This window comes from Podarcis liolepis (genome assembly GCF_965112155.1).
Source record: "Podarcis liolepis genome assembly, chromosome: 17".
Classification (NCBI taxonomy): Eukaryota; Metazoa; Chordata; class Lepidosauria; order Squamata; family Lacertidae; genus Podarcis; species Podarcis liolepis.
In genome coordinates, this window is record NC_139571.1 from 11094152 (window position 1) to 11111057 (window position 16906).

At 46.0% G+C, this 16906-nt stretch overlaps 1 protein-coding gene across 4 annotated transcripts in view; it reads left to right on the forward strand.

Moving 5' to 3' along the window:
* SLC44A2 (solute carrier family 44 member 2 (CTL2 blood group)) overlaps window positions 1-16906 on the forward strand; it is a 62602-nt gene that overhangs the window by 39915 nt on the left and 5781 nt on the right. For all 4 annotated transcript variants that reach the window (XM_083482978.1, XM_083482977.1, XM_083482975.1 and 1 more), the window contains exons 8-21: window positions 256-379; window positions 2395-2478; window positions 3274-3386; window positions 4809-4940; window positions 5339-5438; window positions 6248-6340; window positions 6511-6595; window positions 8466-8728; window positions 9757-9851; window positions 10917-11020; window positions 13003-13076; window positions 14634-14704; window positions 15082-15170; window positions 15639-15723. In XM_083482978.1, coding sequence (XP_083339104.1) covers window positions 256-379; window positions 2395-2478; window positions 3274-3386; window positions 4809-4940; window positions 5339-5438; window positions 6248-6340; window positions 6511-6595; window positions 8466-8728; window positions 9757-9851; window positions 10917-11020; window positions 13003-13076; window positions 14634-14704; window positions 15082-15170; window positions 15639-15723 — 1512 coding nt within the window. The remainder of the gene's footprint in view (window positions 1-255; window positions 380-2394; window positions 2479-3273; window positions 3387-4808; window positions 4941-5338; window positions 5439-6247; window positions 6341-6510; window positions 6596-8465; window positions 8729-9756; window positions 9852-10916; window positions 11021-13002; window positions 13077-14633; window positions 14705-15081; window positions 15171-15638; window positions 15724-16906) is intronic.

A 16906-nucleotide genomic window follows, 5' to 3' on the forward strand; every position in this document is an offset into this window, starting at 1 on the left:
GGGAGGTCACTCCAAGCATCAGATGAAATTGCCAAGTATGCATAAGGATTTAGCCCATTCGCAACCCCCACTTTGCCTCTTCAGTTGCCAAATCTCACTTTTACCTGCTTGAAACCAGCTTGGGGTGTGGGTGGGTGTTGTAGTTTTCCTCTCGGCCCGCTGATTATAGAGGGTCTTTTAAGCAGAGAACAAGGGGAGGGGATGCGTACTAGTCTTCCTGCTGCTTAGATCTCTCTTACATGTTGTGATCCTCAGTGGCTCGCAGATGTCTACCTGCAGTCAGCTCGAAGAAAGGGGTCATCATGGTTGGGAACAAGACCACCTTTAATGATGGAAAAGGACATGAGAGGAATGTGACGGAACTTCTGGAAGGGGCCAAGTGAGTCTTAAGTGTGTGTGTTGGGTGGCGATGAGCAGAATGGGGCTTTGTAGACCTAGTTATTCCAAATTTGGCCAAAGAATACTTTTTGCCGACTTTGCTTAATTTACTTGTGTTATTCTAGTTTTTCGGCCTGGGGAGTTGGTCCCCAGTAATTTGTAGTTTTCTTGCTCTAGTTCTTTTCATCACAGGTGGCAGAAACTGGGACATTAGAAAAACAAGGGTTGTGTTGAGACAACAGATGGGGCTGGCGGGGATTGTAGAGGAAAAGGTGGGGTATGTGCTGAGAAGACCCCCATCTCTTCTAATCCATTAGGGAAATCACATGCCATCTTCCACCTTAAAAATGTTAAAGCTAAAGGACCCCTGAGGGACGTGGGTGGCGCTGTGGGTTAAACCACAGAGCCTAGGACTTGCCGATCAGAAGGTTGGTGGTTCGAATCCCCACGACGGGGTGAGCTCCTGTTGCTCAGTCTCTGCTCCTGCCAACCTAGCAGTTTGAAAGCACGTCAAAGTGCAAGTAGATCAATAGGTACCACTCTGGTGGGAAGGTAAATGATGTTTCTGTGCGCTGCTCTGGTTCGCCAGAAGTGGCTTAGTCATGCTGGCCACATGACCCGGAAGCTGTACGCCGGCTCCCTTGGCCAATAAAGCGAGATGAGCGCCGCAACCCCAGAGTCGGTCACGACTGGATCTAATGATCAGGGGTCCCTTTACCTTTACCTTTTTAAAGGACCCCTGACAGTTAAGTCCTGTCGCAGACGACTCTGGGGTTGCGGCGCTCATCTCGCTTTACAGGCCGAGGGAGCTGGCATTGGTCCGCAGACAGTTTTTCTGGGTTGTGTGGCCAGCATGGCTAAGCTGCTTCTGATGAAACCAGAGCAACGAACGGAAATGCCATTTACCGGCCTGCCGGAGCGGTACCTATTTATCTACTTGCACTTTGACGTGCTTTCGAACTGCTAGCTTGGCAGGAGCTGGGACCAAGCAACGGGAGCTCACCCCGTCACAGGGATTCGAACCGCTGACCTTCTGATTGGCAAGCCCAAGAGGCTCAGTTTAGACCACAGCGCCTCCCGTGTCCCACCTTACCCTGGCCAAAAAAAGGTTCCACTTCTTCCAGGAGACTTGCTATATTCCGTGTTCTCTGGCAGCTACAAGGATTTTCCAAAATAAAAAAATTCCTTCCAGTAGCACCTTAAAGACCAACTAAGTTAGTTCTTGGTATGAGCTTTCGTGTGCATGCACACTTCTTCAGATACGCTGAAACAGAAGTTGCCAGATCCTTCTATATAGTGAGAAGGTGGGGAGGGGTATTATTCAGAAGGGTGGTGGGAATGGGAGATTGGCAGATAGCTGAGATGAGCCTGTTGACGACTCTTAACGACTGCAATAGGTCTTACAGGAAAAGGCAAGGGGTGAGAAGGTGAAAATTCCAATTCCTTTTCTGGGATGCTGCCAAAGTCCTTCTGGACAGCATGATGAAAATGCTTCTCACGCCTTGAGATATAGAACCTTAAATGTGCTGCATATATGGAACTGCCCTCTGCTTGTCAACCATCCTTCTCCCCATGCAAAAGGAAATCCTGTGCTCACAATTGTTGAGACTCTCAGTAGCCCTAACCCAGCAGAAGTGAAGTTCCTGCAGTGTCAGTGAGCAGTTAGTGTTCTACCAGACTCTGTAGCGCGTTTTCGGGTTGCGGACTGCACTGAACCCAGAAGTAATAGACTTCCAGGTTTTGGCACTCACGCATACGCAGAAGTGCAAAATGATGTCATGTGCAGACGCGCTGAATCGCGTCATGCATGTGCGCAAACGCGGCGCTTCAGGCTGTGAACGCTGCGGGGTTGCGAACGTGCCTCCCGCACGGATCATGTTCGCTACCCGAGGTATGACTGTATAGCTTAGGGCCACACTCTGTTGGGGCCCCCCCAAAAAATTAAAGAAAAAAGCCTTGGATGTACATTTATTCACCTTTCCTGTTCTTCTCACTTCTTCTTACTTTGAATTCCAGAAAAGCAAATGTGGTTCTAGAGGCGAGACAAGTGGCTATGAAGATCTTTGAAGATTACACTGTTTCCTGGTACTGGATAATAATGTGAGCAGAGAACGGAATAGTCCAGCTAAGGGTGGAATGAGAAGTCTAATGGGAGTAGCAAAAATGAAGCTCTGGTTCTGTACCAAAGGCAAAGGACCTTTCAGACTTACAGGCCATCTTAGGAGTTTTTCAAGTTCTGGATGTCCAGCTGAGCATTTCACCATTGTGAAGACCCGTGTCTTCTGTATTTCCCCCTTTAAAGTAGTGAAAAGGAACACCACAAGAGTCCTTATGGGCCACTTGGCACTTTTCTCCATTATTATTATTATTATTATTAAAGATTGATATCCTGAACCGAGACTTGCAACCAGAGGGTTTTTTCATGATAGGTTCAAATCACTATCAGATTCAGCCCCACACCCTTCTCTCTATTTATTTATTTATTTATTTATTTATTTATTTATTTAATATATCACATCACTGTTCCAATGGATTAAGGGGAACAGTCTCAGAGCTGCTTATATGGCGTATCAAAGGCCCTCAGACCATTCTCTGCGATTCCTACCCCTTTTTTGCCCATGCTTATCTCTTTGGTTCCCTGGTCTCTGCAGTTCTTTGCCTGTCAACTACCTTCTTGCTAATGGTTCATAGCCCCTTTTGTCAGCTTTTTATGACCCATAATTAACTTAAATTTCCTTGATATAATTTGCACTGTTCACCTTCATTCTGCTACTGATTCGTTTACCCCAAGTAGTTAAAATGTTTGTGCAACGCAGCATCTTCGCCCAGTAGCTTGTGACTTGCTTGGTAGTTCAAGAACGTCTTGAGAAATACCTTGTTGTCTTCTATCTGCAGAGGTCTGGTGATTTCCATGGTGGTCAGTCTCATCTTTATTGTCCTGCTCCGGTTCCTAGCAGGGATCATGGTCTGGGTGATGATTGTGCTGGTGATCCTGGTGCTTGGATATGGTGAGTTTGGTTAAGCCCAGGGATCTGGGCAGGTGGGCTGGATGCCTACTGGAATAAATAATAATAATAATTTATTCCTTATACCTCACTTCTCTGACTGGGTTGCCCAGTCTGGGTGGCTTCCAAGAAATTAAAACATCAAACACAGTAAAACATCAAACATAAAAGAGCTTCCCTATATAGGATTGCCTCTATATAATTGTTTATTTTCTTGACATCTGATGGGAGGGCATTCCACAGGATGGGTGCCACTACTGAGAAGGCCCTGCCAGTTTCCCAGTAACTTCACTTCTCACAGTGAAGGAACTGTCACGAGATCCTCAGAGCTGGACCTCAGTGTCTGGGCTGAACAATGGGAGTGGAGACACTCCTTCAGGTATACATTCCCACTAATGGTCTATCTCAGCACCATATGCTTCCTTCCACCCACTCTTGGTGGTGAAACCTCTCCCTTTCCACTTGTGGCAGGTGGCACAGCTTGCTTACTGTCACTCAGGTGAGCCTTGCTAGACCTCTCTTTGGAAATCCCCTTACTTGTGACTTTGCTCGTTGATGCTGGAACTGGGCCTAGAGTAATGGCATTGTTTTGGATCTTTGCCTCAGTTTAGGGGATGTTCTGAATGACCTTTATAGATCTTGCTGTGCAAATTATAAAATTGTTTCCTCTGTGAATCCAGGGAAGGTGAGCTGAGGATCAAGTAGAAGTTAGGAAGTTTGATGTAGCACCGGTCACTTCTACAGTAGCCTCTTCAGTTATCCTTCCTGTCCCCCTTAAATAGTTTTTTTTAATATGGAAGTAACTCATGTCTTGAGGAAGAGGAAGGGAAAGTTGCCCAGGTGAACAACTTAGTTGTAGTTGGAAAAGATTTCAACAGTCTGTAATTTCTGAATAGATGATAAACCTTTCCCTGTTGCAAGTTAATTGGTCCTTCTAATTCTGTGTTAGAATATCACTTCAGAAGACCGTGCTCTTTACGTTATATTCAGACTGTTGACATATTTCCCCTCTCTGCATAAGTAGCATCTGGTTTTCACAGAACGTGTGTGGACATGATGTCATTAAGCAGTTCATAAATGATGATTATTAGTAAGATCCCCTTCCACCTTTTCATTCAACTCCTCCTCTATCCACAACCTGGCACCTTGAACTGAACTGATCTAAATTCTTTTCAAACTGTGAATACTTCTCATGAACTATTGCAACAGAATTGAACATAGGAAATCAGGTAAAGCCTTGAGGACAAGCCTGGACCGCTCCTTCCCTAAACCTTTGATATGATAGGCACTTCTGAACTTGCTTCCCCATTGGTATGCTTTGCGCTCTGGTGTTTAACAGCGGGACAGCTTTCAACCATTTGGTATGTTGGCGGTATTAAGCCAAGGCAGTGGGCAACCGTGTTCACTGCTGCTTTCATCTTGCAGGAATCTTTCATTGCTACATGGAATATGCCCAGCTGAAAGGACAGGCTGGTTCTGATGTTTCCCTGAAAGAACTTGGGTTCCAGACAGATCTCCGTGTCTATCTCCATCTGAAGCAAACCTGGCTGGCCTTCAGTAAGTCTTCTGCTCAGCTGAGCGCTTCGCAATGAGTGTGTCTCTTTGTTAGCCATGCCCTCCTATGTGTAGATGAAAGACCAGGAGAAGGAGAAGGTCTTCTTCAGGCCTCTGTGCAGACGCAGGGGTGGGAAGTCTGTAGCCCTTGAGGAATTGTTGAGCTCAATCTTGCATCATCCCTGACTATTGGCCATGCTGGTTGAGGCTGATGCAAGTTGCAGTCCAACAACATCAGAAGAGCCAGATGATCCCCAAAAGTGACTTGCTCCAAGAACCATCCAGTGTCACTTGTTTGGTGTTTTACCCTGCTTTGTGGAATCAGAGTGCAGGAGGGCTCAGGTTCCTCTCTCTTGTCTTTCTCTCTCTTCCACTTCACCTCTCTCTATTTCCTTGCCCAGTGATCATCCTATGCATTGTGGAGGTTGTCATCATTTTACTGCTCATCTTCTTGCGCAAGAGGATTCTCATTGCCATTGCATTGATCAAGGAAGCCAGCAGGTGAGCCTGATGTGGCATGTGCCCAATAGATCGCCTTGCAAGGGTGCTTTTATCTCTCCACCCCACCCCCCCATCCCTAGTGTTTGCAGATATCCACAACAGTTTGCTGTTCTGTCTGATTCTGCTGCTGGGAAATCTGGTGGGACTAGCCAACATCAAAGAGTCAAAAACAGACAGTTCCAGGGTTCAGGGCAACTACCTTCTAACTAGAAATACAGTACAGTCATACCTTGGATCCTGAACGCCCTGGAACCCGTCCGTTTTGGCTCCTGAACGCTGCAAACCCAGAAGTGATTGTTCTGGTTTGCGAACGTTCTTTTGGAACCCAAATGTCCGACGGGGCTTCCGCGGCTTCTGATTGGCTTCAGGAGCCGCAATTTGGTTTTCAGACGTTTTGGAAGTCGAATGGACTTTCGGAACGGATTCTGTTTGACTTCCAAGGTACGACTGTAGTAAGTGAGAATGTCCATCTCAGACACAAACATAAACATCCTGTGAACAGGAAATACGCAGGCTGTGACACAAACATCCTGCTCCCTTTTAAGGTGGAACGGAAATATCCTAACAGTCTGACCCGCCACTCCCAGGGGATCGTTGGATAATTGTTTCTAGTAGAAGTGTGAGAGGAGAGTAGCTGCAGTGAATCGTCATCCTAGAGTGGGATCTGGCAACTCTTCTTGGTGGGACAGGAAGCCAGTCCACAGTGAAGCTAAAGGGAAATGTGACAGAGGGTCCTTGCCCTGCCTAGACAGAGTTGGGGCCTCGAAACTGACGTGTGTACCTTTTCTTTCTCCTGTCCCCTCTGACAGAGCGATTGGTCACATCATGACATCCTTGCTGTTCCCTCTCTGCACTTTCTTCCTGGTGTGTCTCTGTATTGCTTATTGGGCCAGCACAGCTGTGTATCCTTACTCAGTCCCCCCCCCCACCTCCCCTGCTCTCATGGGAGAATGGATTAAGGGGGTATGGTTGGGTGGGAGGGATTCCAGGAAACTGCCCGGTGTTCCAAGTCTGCTTTCAAGCCAGCAAGAATGGGTCGTAAATTTCTGCAAAGCTCCTTGACTGCTCCCAGTTTCTTGTCTACCTCCAATGAAGCTGTCTACAAGGTGTTCAACGAGACAGAGTGCATTTATGCCAGAACGACCTGCAACCCAGAGGTAAGAAATCTGAAATAGTCACTAATGGAGTTGTCTTCATTGCATAATGGGCAAAAAAAGGATGTGTCTAGAATTATTGTCTTGCTTTCTCCACGGGGCTTCTCTTGAAGGTTCAGCTGGGTACAGAATACAGCAATTCCTTCTGGAATTGAGGCAGTGCTCCAGGAGTCACGTTGCAGACTTGGCCCAAATACTCTGGAACAGGCATTCAATCCCAAATGCTTCCTCCTCCCCTGCCAGACTGCTCAAAAATCTGCCCAGGGTCTTAATTATTTTTCTGCCTATTGTAGCAATTGCAATGTGGTGTGCCATGTGCCACGTGATCTTTAACTGTATTTGCATTGCTGCTTTTATTTCTTACAAATTAAGAACTCTCATAAACTCGATAATGAATTCAGATTGTAATACAGTAACATAAAGTATAGGAAATAAAAGAAGCAGTAAAAACGCCATTAAAAATTGATACGAACGTTCACTCACAAGTCCACACACACACACTGTGGGTCACCTGAATAAAGCTTGCAGACCACAGGTCGGGAACTTCTGTTGTAGAAAGCTTAAATTCTGAGTGGCCCATGGAGGCTGTGGGATCTCCCTTGCATCCTGATTCTGGGTGGATTCAGACAACCTGTGTGGTCTGATGGTCACCTGCTGCGTGGAGGCTGAAAGACCACTTCGCTCTGTGACTGAAGTTTCACAGAGTCAAGTTATCTTGTGATAACTGCAAACCTCTCACATGGTGTCTGCCCAAATCTGGACAATACCAGATTAGGGAACTAGTTCTCAAAAGGAAGAGGCAGGGTTAATGCCAGCACCTGGGAGAGGCGTAAGTTCATTGATTGTGTTTGTATATGAAATCAGCTGCTGCCTGCCCCCAACTTCCTGATCAGTTGTACATGCTACATATTACCCCCTTTCACATTGTGGTTTTGCTTCCCTGTGTCCCCACCTCATCCCAGCCAAACATCATGAAAGCTATGCAGTAAGAGTCGTCTCTCTGCTGGGGATTTGCCCACCCCTTTGAGGAGGTGGGAAATATGGCTTGACCCAATATCTCAGTTCTCCCTGCCTGCCCACCCTGTGGAGAACTGAAAAGGGAAGCCCCACATGACACGTTTGCAAGAATGACCTGACTTCATTTTTTTCTGGCAGGGTCCCAACTCTAAAATACTGACCCACAATTTGGGGAGAGATTTCAAAATGTTAATGTCGCAAGCTGCAGCTTCCTCCCATCAACCTGCCCAGATCTAAGTACTCGTATCCATTTCTAAAACAGAACATGATGCAAACAGAACTGCCACACGCCCTCATTCTCAAGTGGGTGCCTTCACCCCGGTAGCACATACACAGCCCAACATAACAACAACAAGAATCTGCTGACAGCATACAAATCAATCTGGCTGACCTGATCCAAACACACACACACACACACACACACACACACACACACACACACACCCCACTCACACACAAAAACAAGTCTCACTACAGCCAACTATACCCTAGGCCACCCCCAAGCTCTCTCACCACCAAGGAAATACAACAAGCAGAGTAAGAGGACCCACACAAGTGATGTTGACACAACCCCCCCCCCTACACACTAAGTAGAAGAATAGAAGCATTGTCACCCAACCCCACTCACCATTCCCTCCTCCCCCTCTTTCCGCCTTTTTCTTCCCAACCTAACACTGTATATAACACTAATGTCTCACAAGAAATGAAACTGTAGAAAACACAACTTGAAAAAACGCATGTATTTTTGTAAACGTAAGAAATCCTTAATGGAAATATATTCAAGTGGAATTCTGAAGCTGCCTGTCTGGCTCCCATAGCAATGAGAGTAATATCATTTTCTTCCTTCTTTTTTTAGACCTTCAATACTTCCAACGTCACCAAAGTGTGCCCAAGCGCTCGCTGCCTCTTTGCCTTCTACGGTGGCGAGAGCACCTACCACAAGTACCTCATCATCTTCCAGATCTACAATGTCTTTATGTTCTTCTGGCTGGCAAACTTTGTCATTGCCTTGGGCCAAGTCACACTAGCCGGAGCTTTTGCCTCGTACTATTGGGCCTTTAAGAAACCGGATGACATGCCAGCCTTCCCTCTCTTCTCCTCCTTTGGCAGAGCACTCAGGTACAAAGACTGGGGTGGGCAGGAGAGTTGCAGCATGCAATTCTTGACCATCGGAAGTCCCTGCATCAATGTTTCTCATGCTTTGGGTCTCCGCCTGTTGTTGGACTACAACTCCCATAATTCTCTGGCCACTGGTCCTGCTGGCTAGGGATAGGAATTGTAGTCCAACAGCAGCTTGAGACCCAAATTTGAGAAACGCTGCCCTGCACTCTGCAGGACCAGGGGAGGATGCAGGGTTTGTTGGCTGAACGGGATCCTAGATAAACAAGGCAGGTCTCTGCACAGTGATTTCAGCTCAGTACTGGACTATCTGCACTCTGGGCTAGATAGGGCATCCAGACTGGAAAATGGTAGAGCATTCAAGTCATTGTGGTACAGAAAAGAGCTTTGATATCCTAGGAGCTGGCACACAGCAGAGGCTTGTTATTTCTAATTGCATACAGAGAACAGAGCCTAGTTTACCACTTAACATCAGGGCTGGGCAACCTGCGGCCCTTCAGATATTGCCAGGCTACAACTCCCATCATTTCTGGATATTGGCCATGCTGGCTTGGGGCTGATGGGATTTGGAGTCCAACAACAACCTTATCTCTGGTTGACATCTTTATCTGAATCGGGATAATTTCGAGATGGTTGATTTGCATGATCTGTGGGGGTGTCCCAGGGCAGAACAAGAAGCATTTAATATCAAAGCAAGCTCCAGGAATGTGCTTAGCATGGTTCCATGACCAAAGGGGGCTTTGGTCATTTCTTCCCAGGAGGAGGTCAGGTTCCGGGCAGAGGGAGCTTAAAGGCAGTTGGCGTAAATGAGCCTTAGAAGTAGGCTAACAGCCCATAGGGATATGCTGCAAAGCCCAATATGGAAATTCGGGTTCAAAATGGAACTTGAGAAACTCAGGCCAGTGTACCTAGTGGCTAGACAAGCAGGGTCTCCTACCCCACTGTGCAGGCTGATACAGTGTCCTTTGTCAGAGTTCACAAATGCTCTGAAGCCACAGCAAACGCAATTTTTCTGCTCCCCCCAACAGGTATCACACTGGCTCACTAGCCTTCGGCTCCCTTATTCTTGCTATTGTCCAGGTCATTCGAGTCATGCTGGAATATTTGGATCACAGGCTAAAAGGTACTGAGCAGGGGGAAGGATTTAGTACAGGAAGTGTGCTAGGAATGAGAGTCCGCCTCTTTCCTTTGGCCACGCATCAGTAGGCTCAGTTGGCATGAAACCATTTTTCCATGTTTAGATTGGGAGATCTTCTCCCTTTCCCTCTCTCTGCCACCTAGCTAGACATCTTGGGGCTGTCTTTGGATTCTTGAGTCTCTCCTTTTGTATTCTTAGAGGGGATATTTTTATGCTCCGGGGTGCTGTTGAAGGATGTGCCTGGCCCGAGAATACAGTTAAGCCTATGAGTTCTAACTCCCAATAAGCAAAGTGAAAACTGTGCCAAGAATACAAGCTAATAGTGTGAAATTTCTGCAGATGTCTCTTTCTGCAGTTTTCTCACATCTTTGTTATGCAGTTAGGGCTTGAAATTTTTGCAGATTTGGGGAATTTTTGCCAGGCAGTTGAGTAGCAGCAGCAGAATATCGCAGTACAGTCATACCTTGGATTTCGAACAGCTTAGTTCTCAAACGTTTAGGCTCCCAAACGCCGCAAACCCGGAAGTGAGTGTTCTGGTTTGCGAACTATTTTTGGAAGCTTCCTGCAGCCAATCAGAAGCTGTGCTTTGGTTTCCGAATGTTTTGGAAGTCGAATGGACTTCCGGAACAGATTCAGTTCGACTTCCGAGGTACGACTGTATATTACAGGGTGGGGAAGAGGGAACTACAAATAGCTCCACAAGCCAAGACAGCCCTGACCCCTGAGCACTGCAGCTTCCCACCCCACCCCACTCACAGAGACAGATGCTTTGGTCCTGCAGATCTGCTGCACACACAGATCACTGGCATGCTGAGATTTCCCCATTGTCTTGAATGATGCTTTCCACAGCACTCTGGACCAAGGGCACAACTTTTGAAGTTATCCCTTTTAAAAAGCTGTTCTTTTTAATAACAAAGGCTAGGATCCTTCAAGTGTTGAGGACAATTCCAGATTCTGTGCTTGTGAGCAACTGTGCGCATGGGTTCCTGCCCAGTCTGACAAATAGATAATTTTTTCTCCTCCTCTTCCTTGTTGCTATCCTTGCATTAGCTGCCGATAACAAGTGTGCCAAGTTCTTCTTGACCTGTCTCAAATGCTGCTTCTGGTGCCTCGAGAAGTTCATCAAGTTCTTGAACAGGAATGCCTACATTATGGTGAGGAATCTGACCGTTCTCAGGGAATTCATGCAGAGTTGTAGATGCTCAGATGATCATGGGGATGACTACCAAACCAGTTAGCCAAGCTATTAGCAGGAGAGGCTATTAGATGCCTTAGTCATACTTTAGACTGGGGTGGACCTACATTTTGGGGACCCTGAAGCCTGAACTGTTATGGGGGCCCCCTTTGCAACCAGCAATGAGGTCTGGGTAACCACTGTTGACTTCTTCAGTGGGGTCGTTTACAACAACCTTTACAACATCTGTGCTACCGAATCTCAAACTTTGGGATTGTTGAAATGTATACAGTGGAACCTCAGTTTTTAAACTTAATCCGTTCTGGAAGACTGGTTTGGCTTCCAAAAAGTTTGAAAACTGAGGATCAATGGGCTGGCTGCAAAGTCAATGGGGAAAAATGAAAAATGCGGCTCGGAAGCTGGAAATTGTTTCCGGAAATTGTTCAAAAACCAGAGTTGTTACATCCGGGTTTTTGGCATTCAGGAGCCAAAACGTTCCAAAACGGAGGCATTCGGGAACCAAGGTTTGACTGTACAACAAAAAAGTAACCAATTTAAATCGTGCGACTCAAATTGCACCTACCAGACCCATTTTTTTAAAAAAAGAAATGTGGACTTAAATTGTTTCTGGGGCCCCTCCAGGATTAGAGGCCTTGAAGCTTAACCTTCATTAGTTTCATAGTATATATGTCCCTGCTTTAGACCTTGAAGAAGGCTCTGGCCAGATCTACACTCAACTTTTAAACGTTATTAGAATAATTAGAAATATCGTTCTAAAATGTCAAGACAGGGAAGGTTCACTTTTGGTTTCTGCTTTGCTTCCTTTCCACATCATCTTCCAGGTTTCCAGTAGCAGGCTTGTTGGTTTTGAATGTCTGATGTAGATTTTTTCAATTTCGTTGTTCTGTATGGGACAATGACAATAAAGATCGTATTGTAGTTGGTTGCTCTGCAGCACCCTCTGGTGTCACATTTTAATAACACATTATGAACGTTAAAAAAGAACATCATACGACTATATGGTTATCAGAATCATTCCTTAACTCTTTTTTTAGCATTAAAAACCATGAGTGTTGATCCACCCTCTGTTTTCAGGTGTATTGAGCTTGAAATGTGTCTAGGTCAGTTCTTTCCAAACTTTTCATGCTGGTGACACACCTTTTAGACATGCAACATTTTGCGACGCAGTAATTCAGTTTTACTAGCAAGCCGGAAGTTAAACTAACCCCTCTCCAGCCCTGGGAGGAGTACGGGGAGCCATTTGCATTTGTGTAACACACCTACACACTGCAGCTGACACACTAACATGTCGCGACACAGTTTGGAAAGCTCTGGTGATCCCTGTGATTTGGGGAATGCTGTAACATGACATGTTTGGTACTGCTACCAAACCTTGTACTCAAGACATCCCTGTTCTTTCAACCTGTGCTGGTTCTTCTGATGACAAGGAAATGGAGACCTCAAAGATGCAGAGAGGGTGTTCTATTGACTCAAATGTGTTTTGAATCTGTTGACATTATGGTTTGAGCTCTATCGAAATATATTCAGATATGGCGTGGAAGATATGACTGACTTTTTTTTAGAAAAGAAGCTGTGTTGGCTGTTCCACAGACTTGAAACATTTTAGGCCAAGCCAATAAGCCATCCTTTATTAACTGTTGAGGTATTCAATCTATATTCTTGCATTTGGTGTCATCCCACCTTTGGCCACAGTTGACAAGAACCAGCACAGAGAGACACCATAAGGGAAAGCACAGAAACTCCCAACATGCTCTCTCTGCCTGCAAGTCCTCTTGGCATTCTGGAAACAGAGCAGCACTGATGTTGAGCAAATGTCACATAGTCACGATCAATGTAAATCATCCATCTGGTCCAGGGCATGAGGTCAAAAGCTCCTGATTAAAGCACCCTGGACAACTTGACATAATGTTCATATTCTCTTTGGTGATTTCCCCCCCACAGATTGCCATCTATGGCACTAACTTCTGCACTTCTGCAAGAAATGCCTTTTTCCTGCTCATGAGGAATATCGTCAGGTGAGGGCCTGCCAATGAGTTGCCTGGTTATTACTGCTTCAGGGCTTTAAACAGGGATAGCCAGCTTCTTTGGGCTGGTGGGGGAGCATCTTCCTTGGCCAAGCTACTTCGGGATGAAATTCTTCCAGCTTTAAGGTTCCCTCTCATTCCCCCCCCCCTTTTAAGCACTTTGTTCAGAGACAGCCTTCCCACCCGCCCCGGCCCCATGCTGAAGAATCCTCTCAGAGCTACAAGAGAGGGTGTGCCGCTTCTGCCAACTGGCGCACAATGTAAAATGACATGGTGTCGTATCCCGTATCTTTAGAACTGGGAAGGATCCCGAGTGCCCAAAGGTAAAGGGTAAAGGGACCCCTGACCATTAGGTCCAGTCGTGACCGACTCTGGGGTTGCGGCGCTCATCTCGCTTTATTGGCCGAGGGAGCCAGCATACAGCTTCCGGGTCATGTGGCCAGCATGACTAAGACACTTCTGGTGAACCAGAGCAGCGCATGGAAACGCTGTTTACCTTCCTGCCGGAGCAGTACCTATTTATCTACTTGCACTTTGATGTGCTTTCAAACTGCTAGGTTGGCAGGAGCAGGGACCAAGCAACGGGAGCTCACCCCATTGTGGGGATTCGAACCACTGACCTTCTGATTGGCAAGTCCTAGGCTCAGTGGTTTAACCCACAGCGCCACCCGCGTCCCAAATGGGCATATGGGCAATAGGGAATAGATGTCAGTTGGCTGGTGCAGAGGGCCTTCTCGGTAGTAGCACCTGCCCTGTGGAATTCCCCCCATCGCCACCAGATGTCAAGGAGATTAATAACTATACAACTATACAACCCGAAAGCAGGATTTTTAAAATATTTTATTGTGTTTTTATATTTTGCTGGAAGCTGCCCTGTGTGGCTGGGCCAACCCAGTCAGATGGGTGGCATATTAATAACAAAATTATTGTTATTAACATTGCACTGGCTTATAGGCAAGGTTTGGGGATGTGGTCAGGGCTCTATATTTCCTGTGCAAAGAAAGCTTCAGTCCTAAATTCAAAAGTGGGAATGGATCATTTTCTTGCAAATGGTGATTTTGATGTGAACCAGCTTGATTCATGTGCTCTGTTTGAACCAGCTATTTGAGAGAATGCAGACTTGAGAATTTCCCTGCACAAAGGAGAAATGTGGAGGGAGGAGAGGCATGGTGAAGTCCAGTATCAGAGGTGTGAATGGGGAAGCAATATAAATCTTGAGCCACAAAAATGGCATGTGTACTGCAGGGGTCTGCAACCCATGATCTGCAGGTTGTGCCTACTCCAGCAAGGGAAAATGCATGGCGGTTCGTTTACCTATAATCTAAAGTGGCCTTCTCTAACCTGGTGCCCTCCACATGCTGTTAAGACTGCCTGATGTTCTCAGAGTTGTAGTCCAACAACATCTAGAGGGCACCAGGTTGGGAAAGGCTGCCTACAGAAATTCTACTCGGGAGTCTCTTCTAGGCATTGCTAGATATTTCTCTAACATAATTCCACAACGGTGAGGAGGCTTAGCAAATTATTGTTTCTCCTTCTATCTACTTTCAGGGTTGCTGTTCTGGATAAAGTCACAGACTTCCTGCTTTTCCTTGGCAAACTCCTGATTGTGGGAAGTGTTGGTAGGTTCTTGGGGATATTTCAGGCCTCCTCTCAAATATCCTTCATCCTCTGAACTGATTTATTCCGCTTCTCCTCTGGAATGAAATGCCTTCCATTTGCAGAGGCCCTCCGCCCCCTCATTCCCAGCATTGTTTTGCTTCTTCCTTTCTGCTCAGCTTGTTCCCACTACACACAGATAGAAAACGCAAGGTCCAAGAGCTAATTTTGCAGAGAAGGGGGATGTTTATTTGTGCAGAGACCTTGTCGAAAGATGCATGGGGGACAGAGGGAATAGCTTTTGAGGGGGAGGAGGGGAGGAATGGATTCAAAAGTTTGACTTGAAGATCAGCCAGAAAATTCTGAGATGAAATGATTTTGTTTTTCTTTCCTCTTTTAGGTATACTTGCCTTCTTCTTTTTCACCCACAGGATAAAAGTTATTCAAGACACAGCACCACCCCTCAACTACTACTGGGTCCCCATTCTGGTTGGTATCTAAGCTAAGGACTTCTTCAGTTCTTAACCCCCCCTGCTACATATCTTGGCAGCTAAAGTTTCTTTTGCATATTCTCTGTCTTTCAGCTATGATAGTTTGAGTTAGTCCTTGTTAGTTGTGTTGCTTGTTGAGGACGCAGGGGAAGGGAGGAGAAAACCACTATTAATTTGCAGTAATATCTATATTGGACTCTCTCTCTCTTACATTTATTTCACCTGCAATGAGTTCAAGGCGGTGAATGTGGTTCTCCCCACCACCTATTTTATTCTCACAACAACCCTGTGAGATTTGGCAGAAAGTAACTGGCTGGCCCAAGGTCATCATCTTGACTTTTATGAACCCAGGTTTCAACTCTTGACTTCTTGCAAAAGGTCCAGCTTCACTGCCATTCCTAGTTTGCAGCCGCTGGCTAGCTGAGATGCAGCTCTAACAGAGATGATTCTCTGCTTTTTCTTGCAGACGGTGGTTGTAGGCTCCTATCTAATTGCACACGGATTCTTCAGTGTGTATGCCATGTGTGTGGACACACTCTTCCTGTGTTTCTGTAAGTATCCAGCTCTGGTGCCATTCTAGTGAAACAAGCACGTTTGCCCAAGCACTATAAACCGTAAAGGAAATGCTCCAGTCACTGTGGTATTAAACCAGCAGCTGCTGATAATGTCCTGCAGGCAGTTTCTCCTATGCCTCCCCTACCCACAAAAGAACCACAAATTCCTGGTTCCTTGGGCCATAGTGCAAGAGGACCCTCAGAAGGCATGATGCAGGCCAGAAAAAATGGTCCTGCATGGGCCTTGCTTTTGCCAAAAGGTTGGGCTCTAGTGATATTCCATTCCAGATAACAGCCATGTCAGTCTGTTACAGCACAGACTGCTGTTGTGCATAGAAGGCTAACAGATTCATTGTGATCTATGTCATATCATCTATCACTGACTTCTCTTCTGGGGGACACATTCGGATAAACTGACTTTTGAATACCAGTCATAGAAGCTGTAGGCTACAAAAGAACCCTCAGCCCTTCTGCCCTGATTTTGCCTCTGCATTTTCCAGCACTCGTTTGCTAATCAATTGGATTACGAAGTTTAATTGGTAGATTTAATCAGCTGAAGCTGATTAACTGAAGAGGGCAGTTTCTAACCGGGAAGGCTGAGAGTTTTGATTTTGAGCCTGCTTTGCATTTTAGTATCTTCTTGTCATGGGGAGTGCTAAGAAATGAAGAGTGGCAATTTAAAATGTACAGCCCGCTCCTATTCATGCTTATTCAGAAAGATGCCCACTTACTGTATTAGGGTTTGCTCCCATTGCCGTGCTACATTATGCTTCCTTCCTATAATATCTGAAAAGGGCACCTCTGAGGTTTAGGTAACTTGCACATTTATTTTGATTTAAGTCGTTGCCCTTTTTGATCATTTAAATCCTAGAGTGCCCCTATATGTGCCTGTCTTTTTGTTGCATTTGCATTGCAGCAGAATTGCATATTGACTTAAAATGTGTTCGAGGCAGCCAATCGATTCCGTTCCCAAGGGAGAATTTCCTTCCCATTCCCTTGGTCATATTCCGCTCTTGTTGTCTCCTGCCTCTTTCCCGACTCCTTTTCTTTCTCTGAATTAGAAACCCTCTATCCGGCTGTGACTTTCCCCCATTAGGTATTGCATTTACCACCTCAGTGCTTCTCAAATTGTAGGTGCATGTGAGAGAGATCTTCAGCAGAGGCAGAAAAGGCTGCCTAC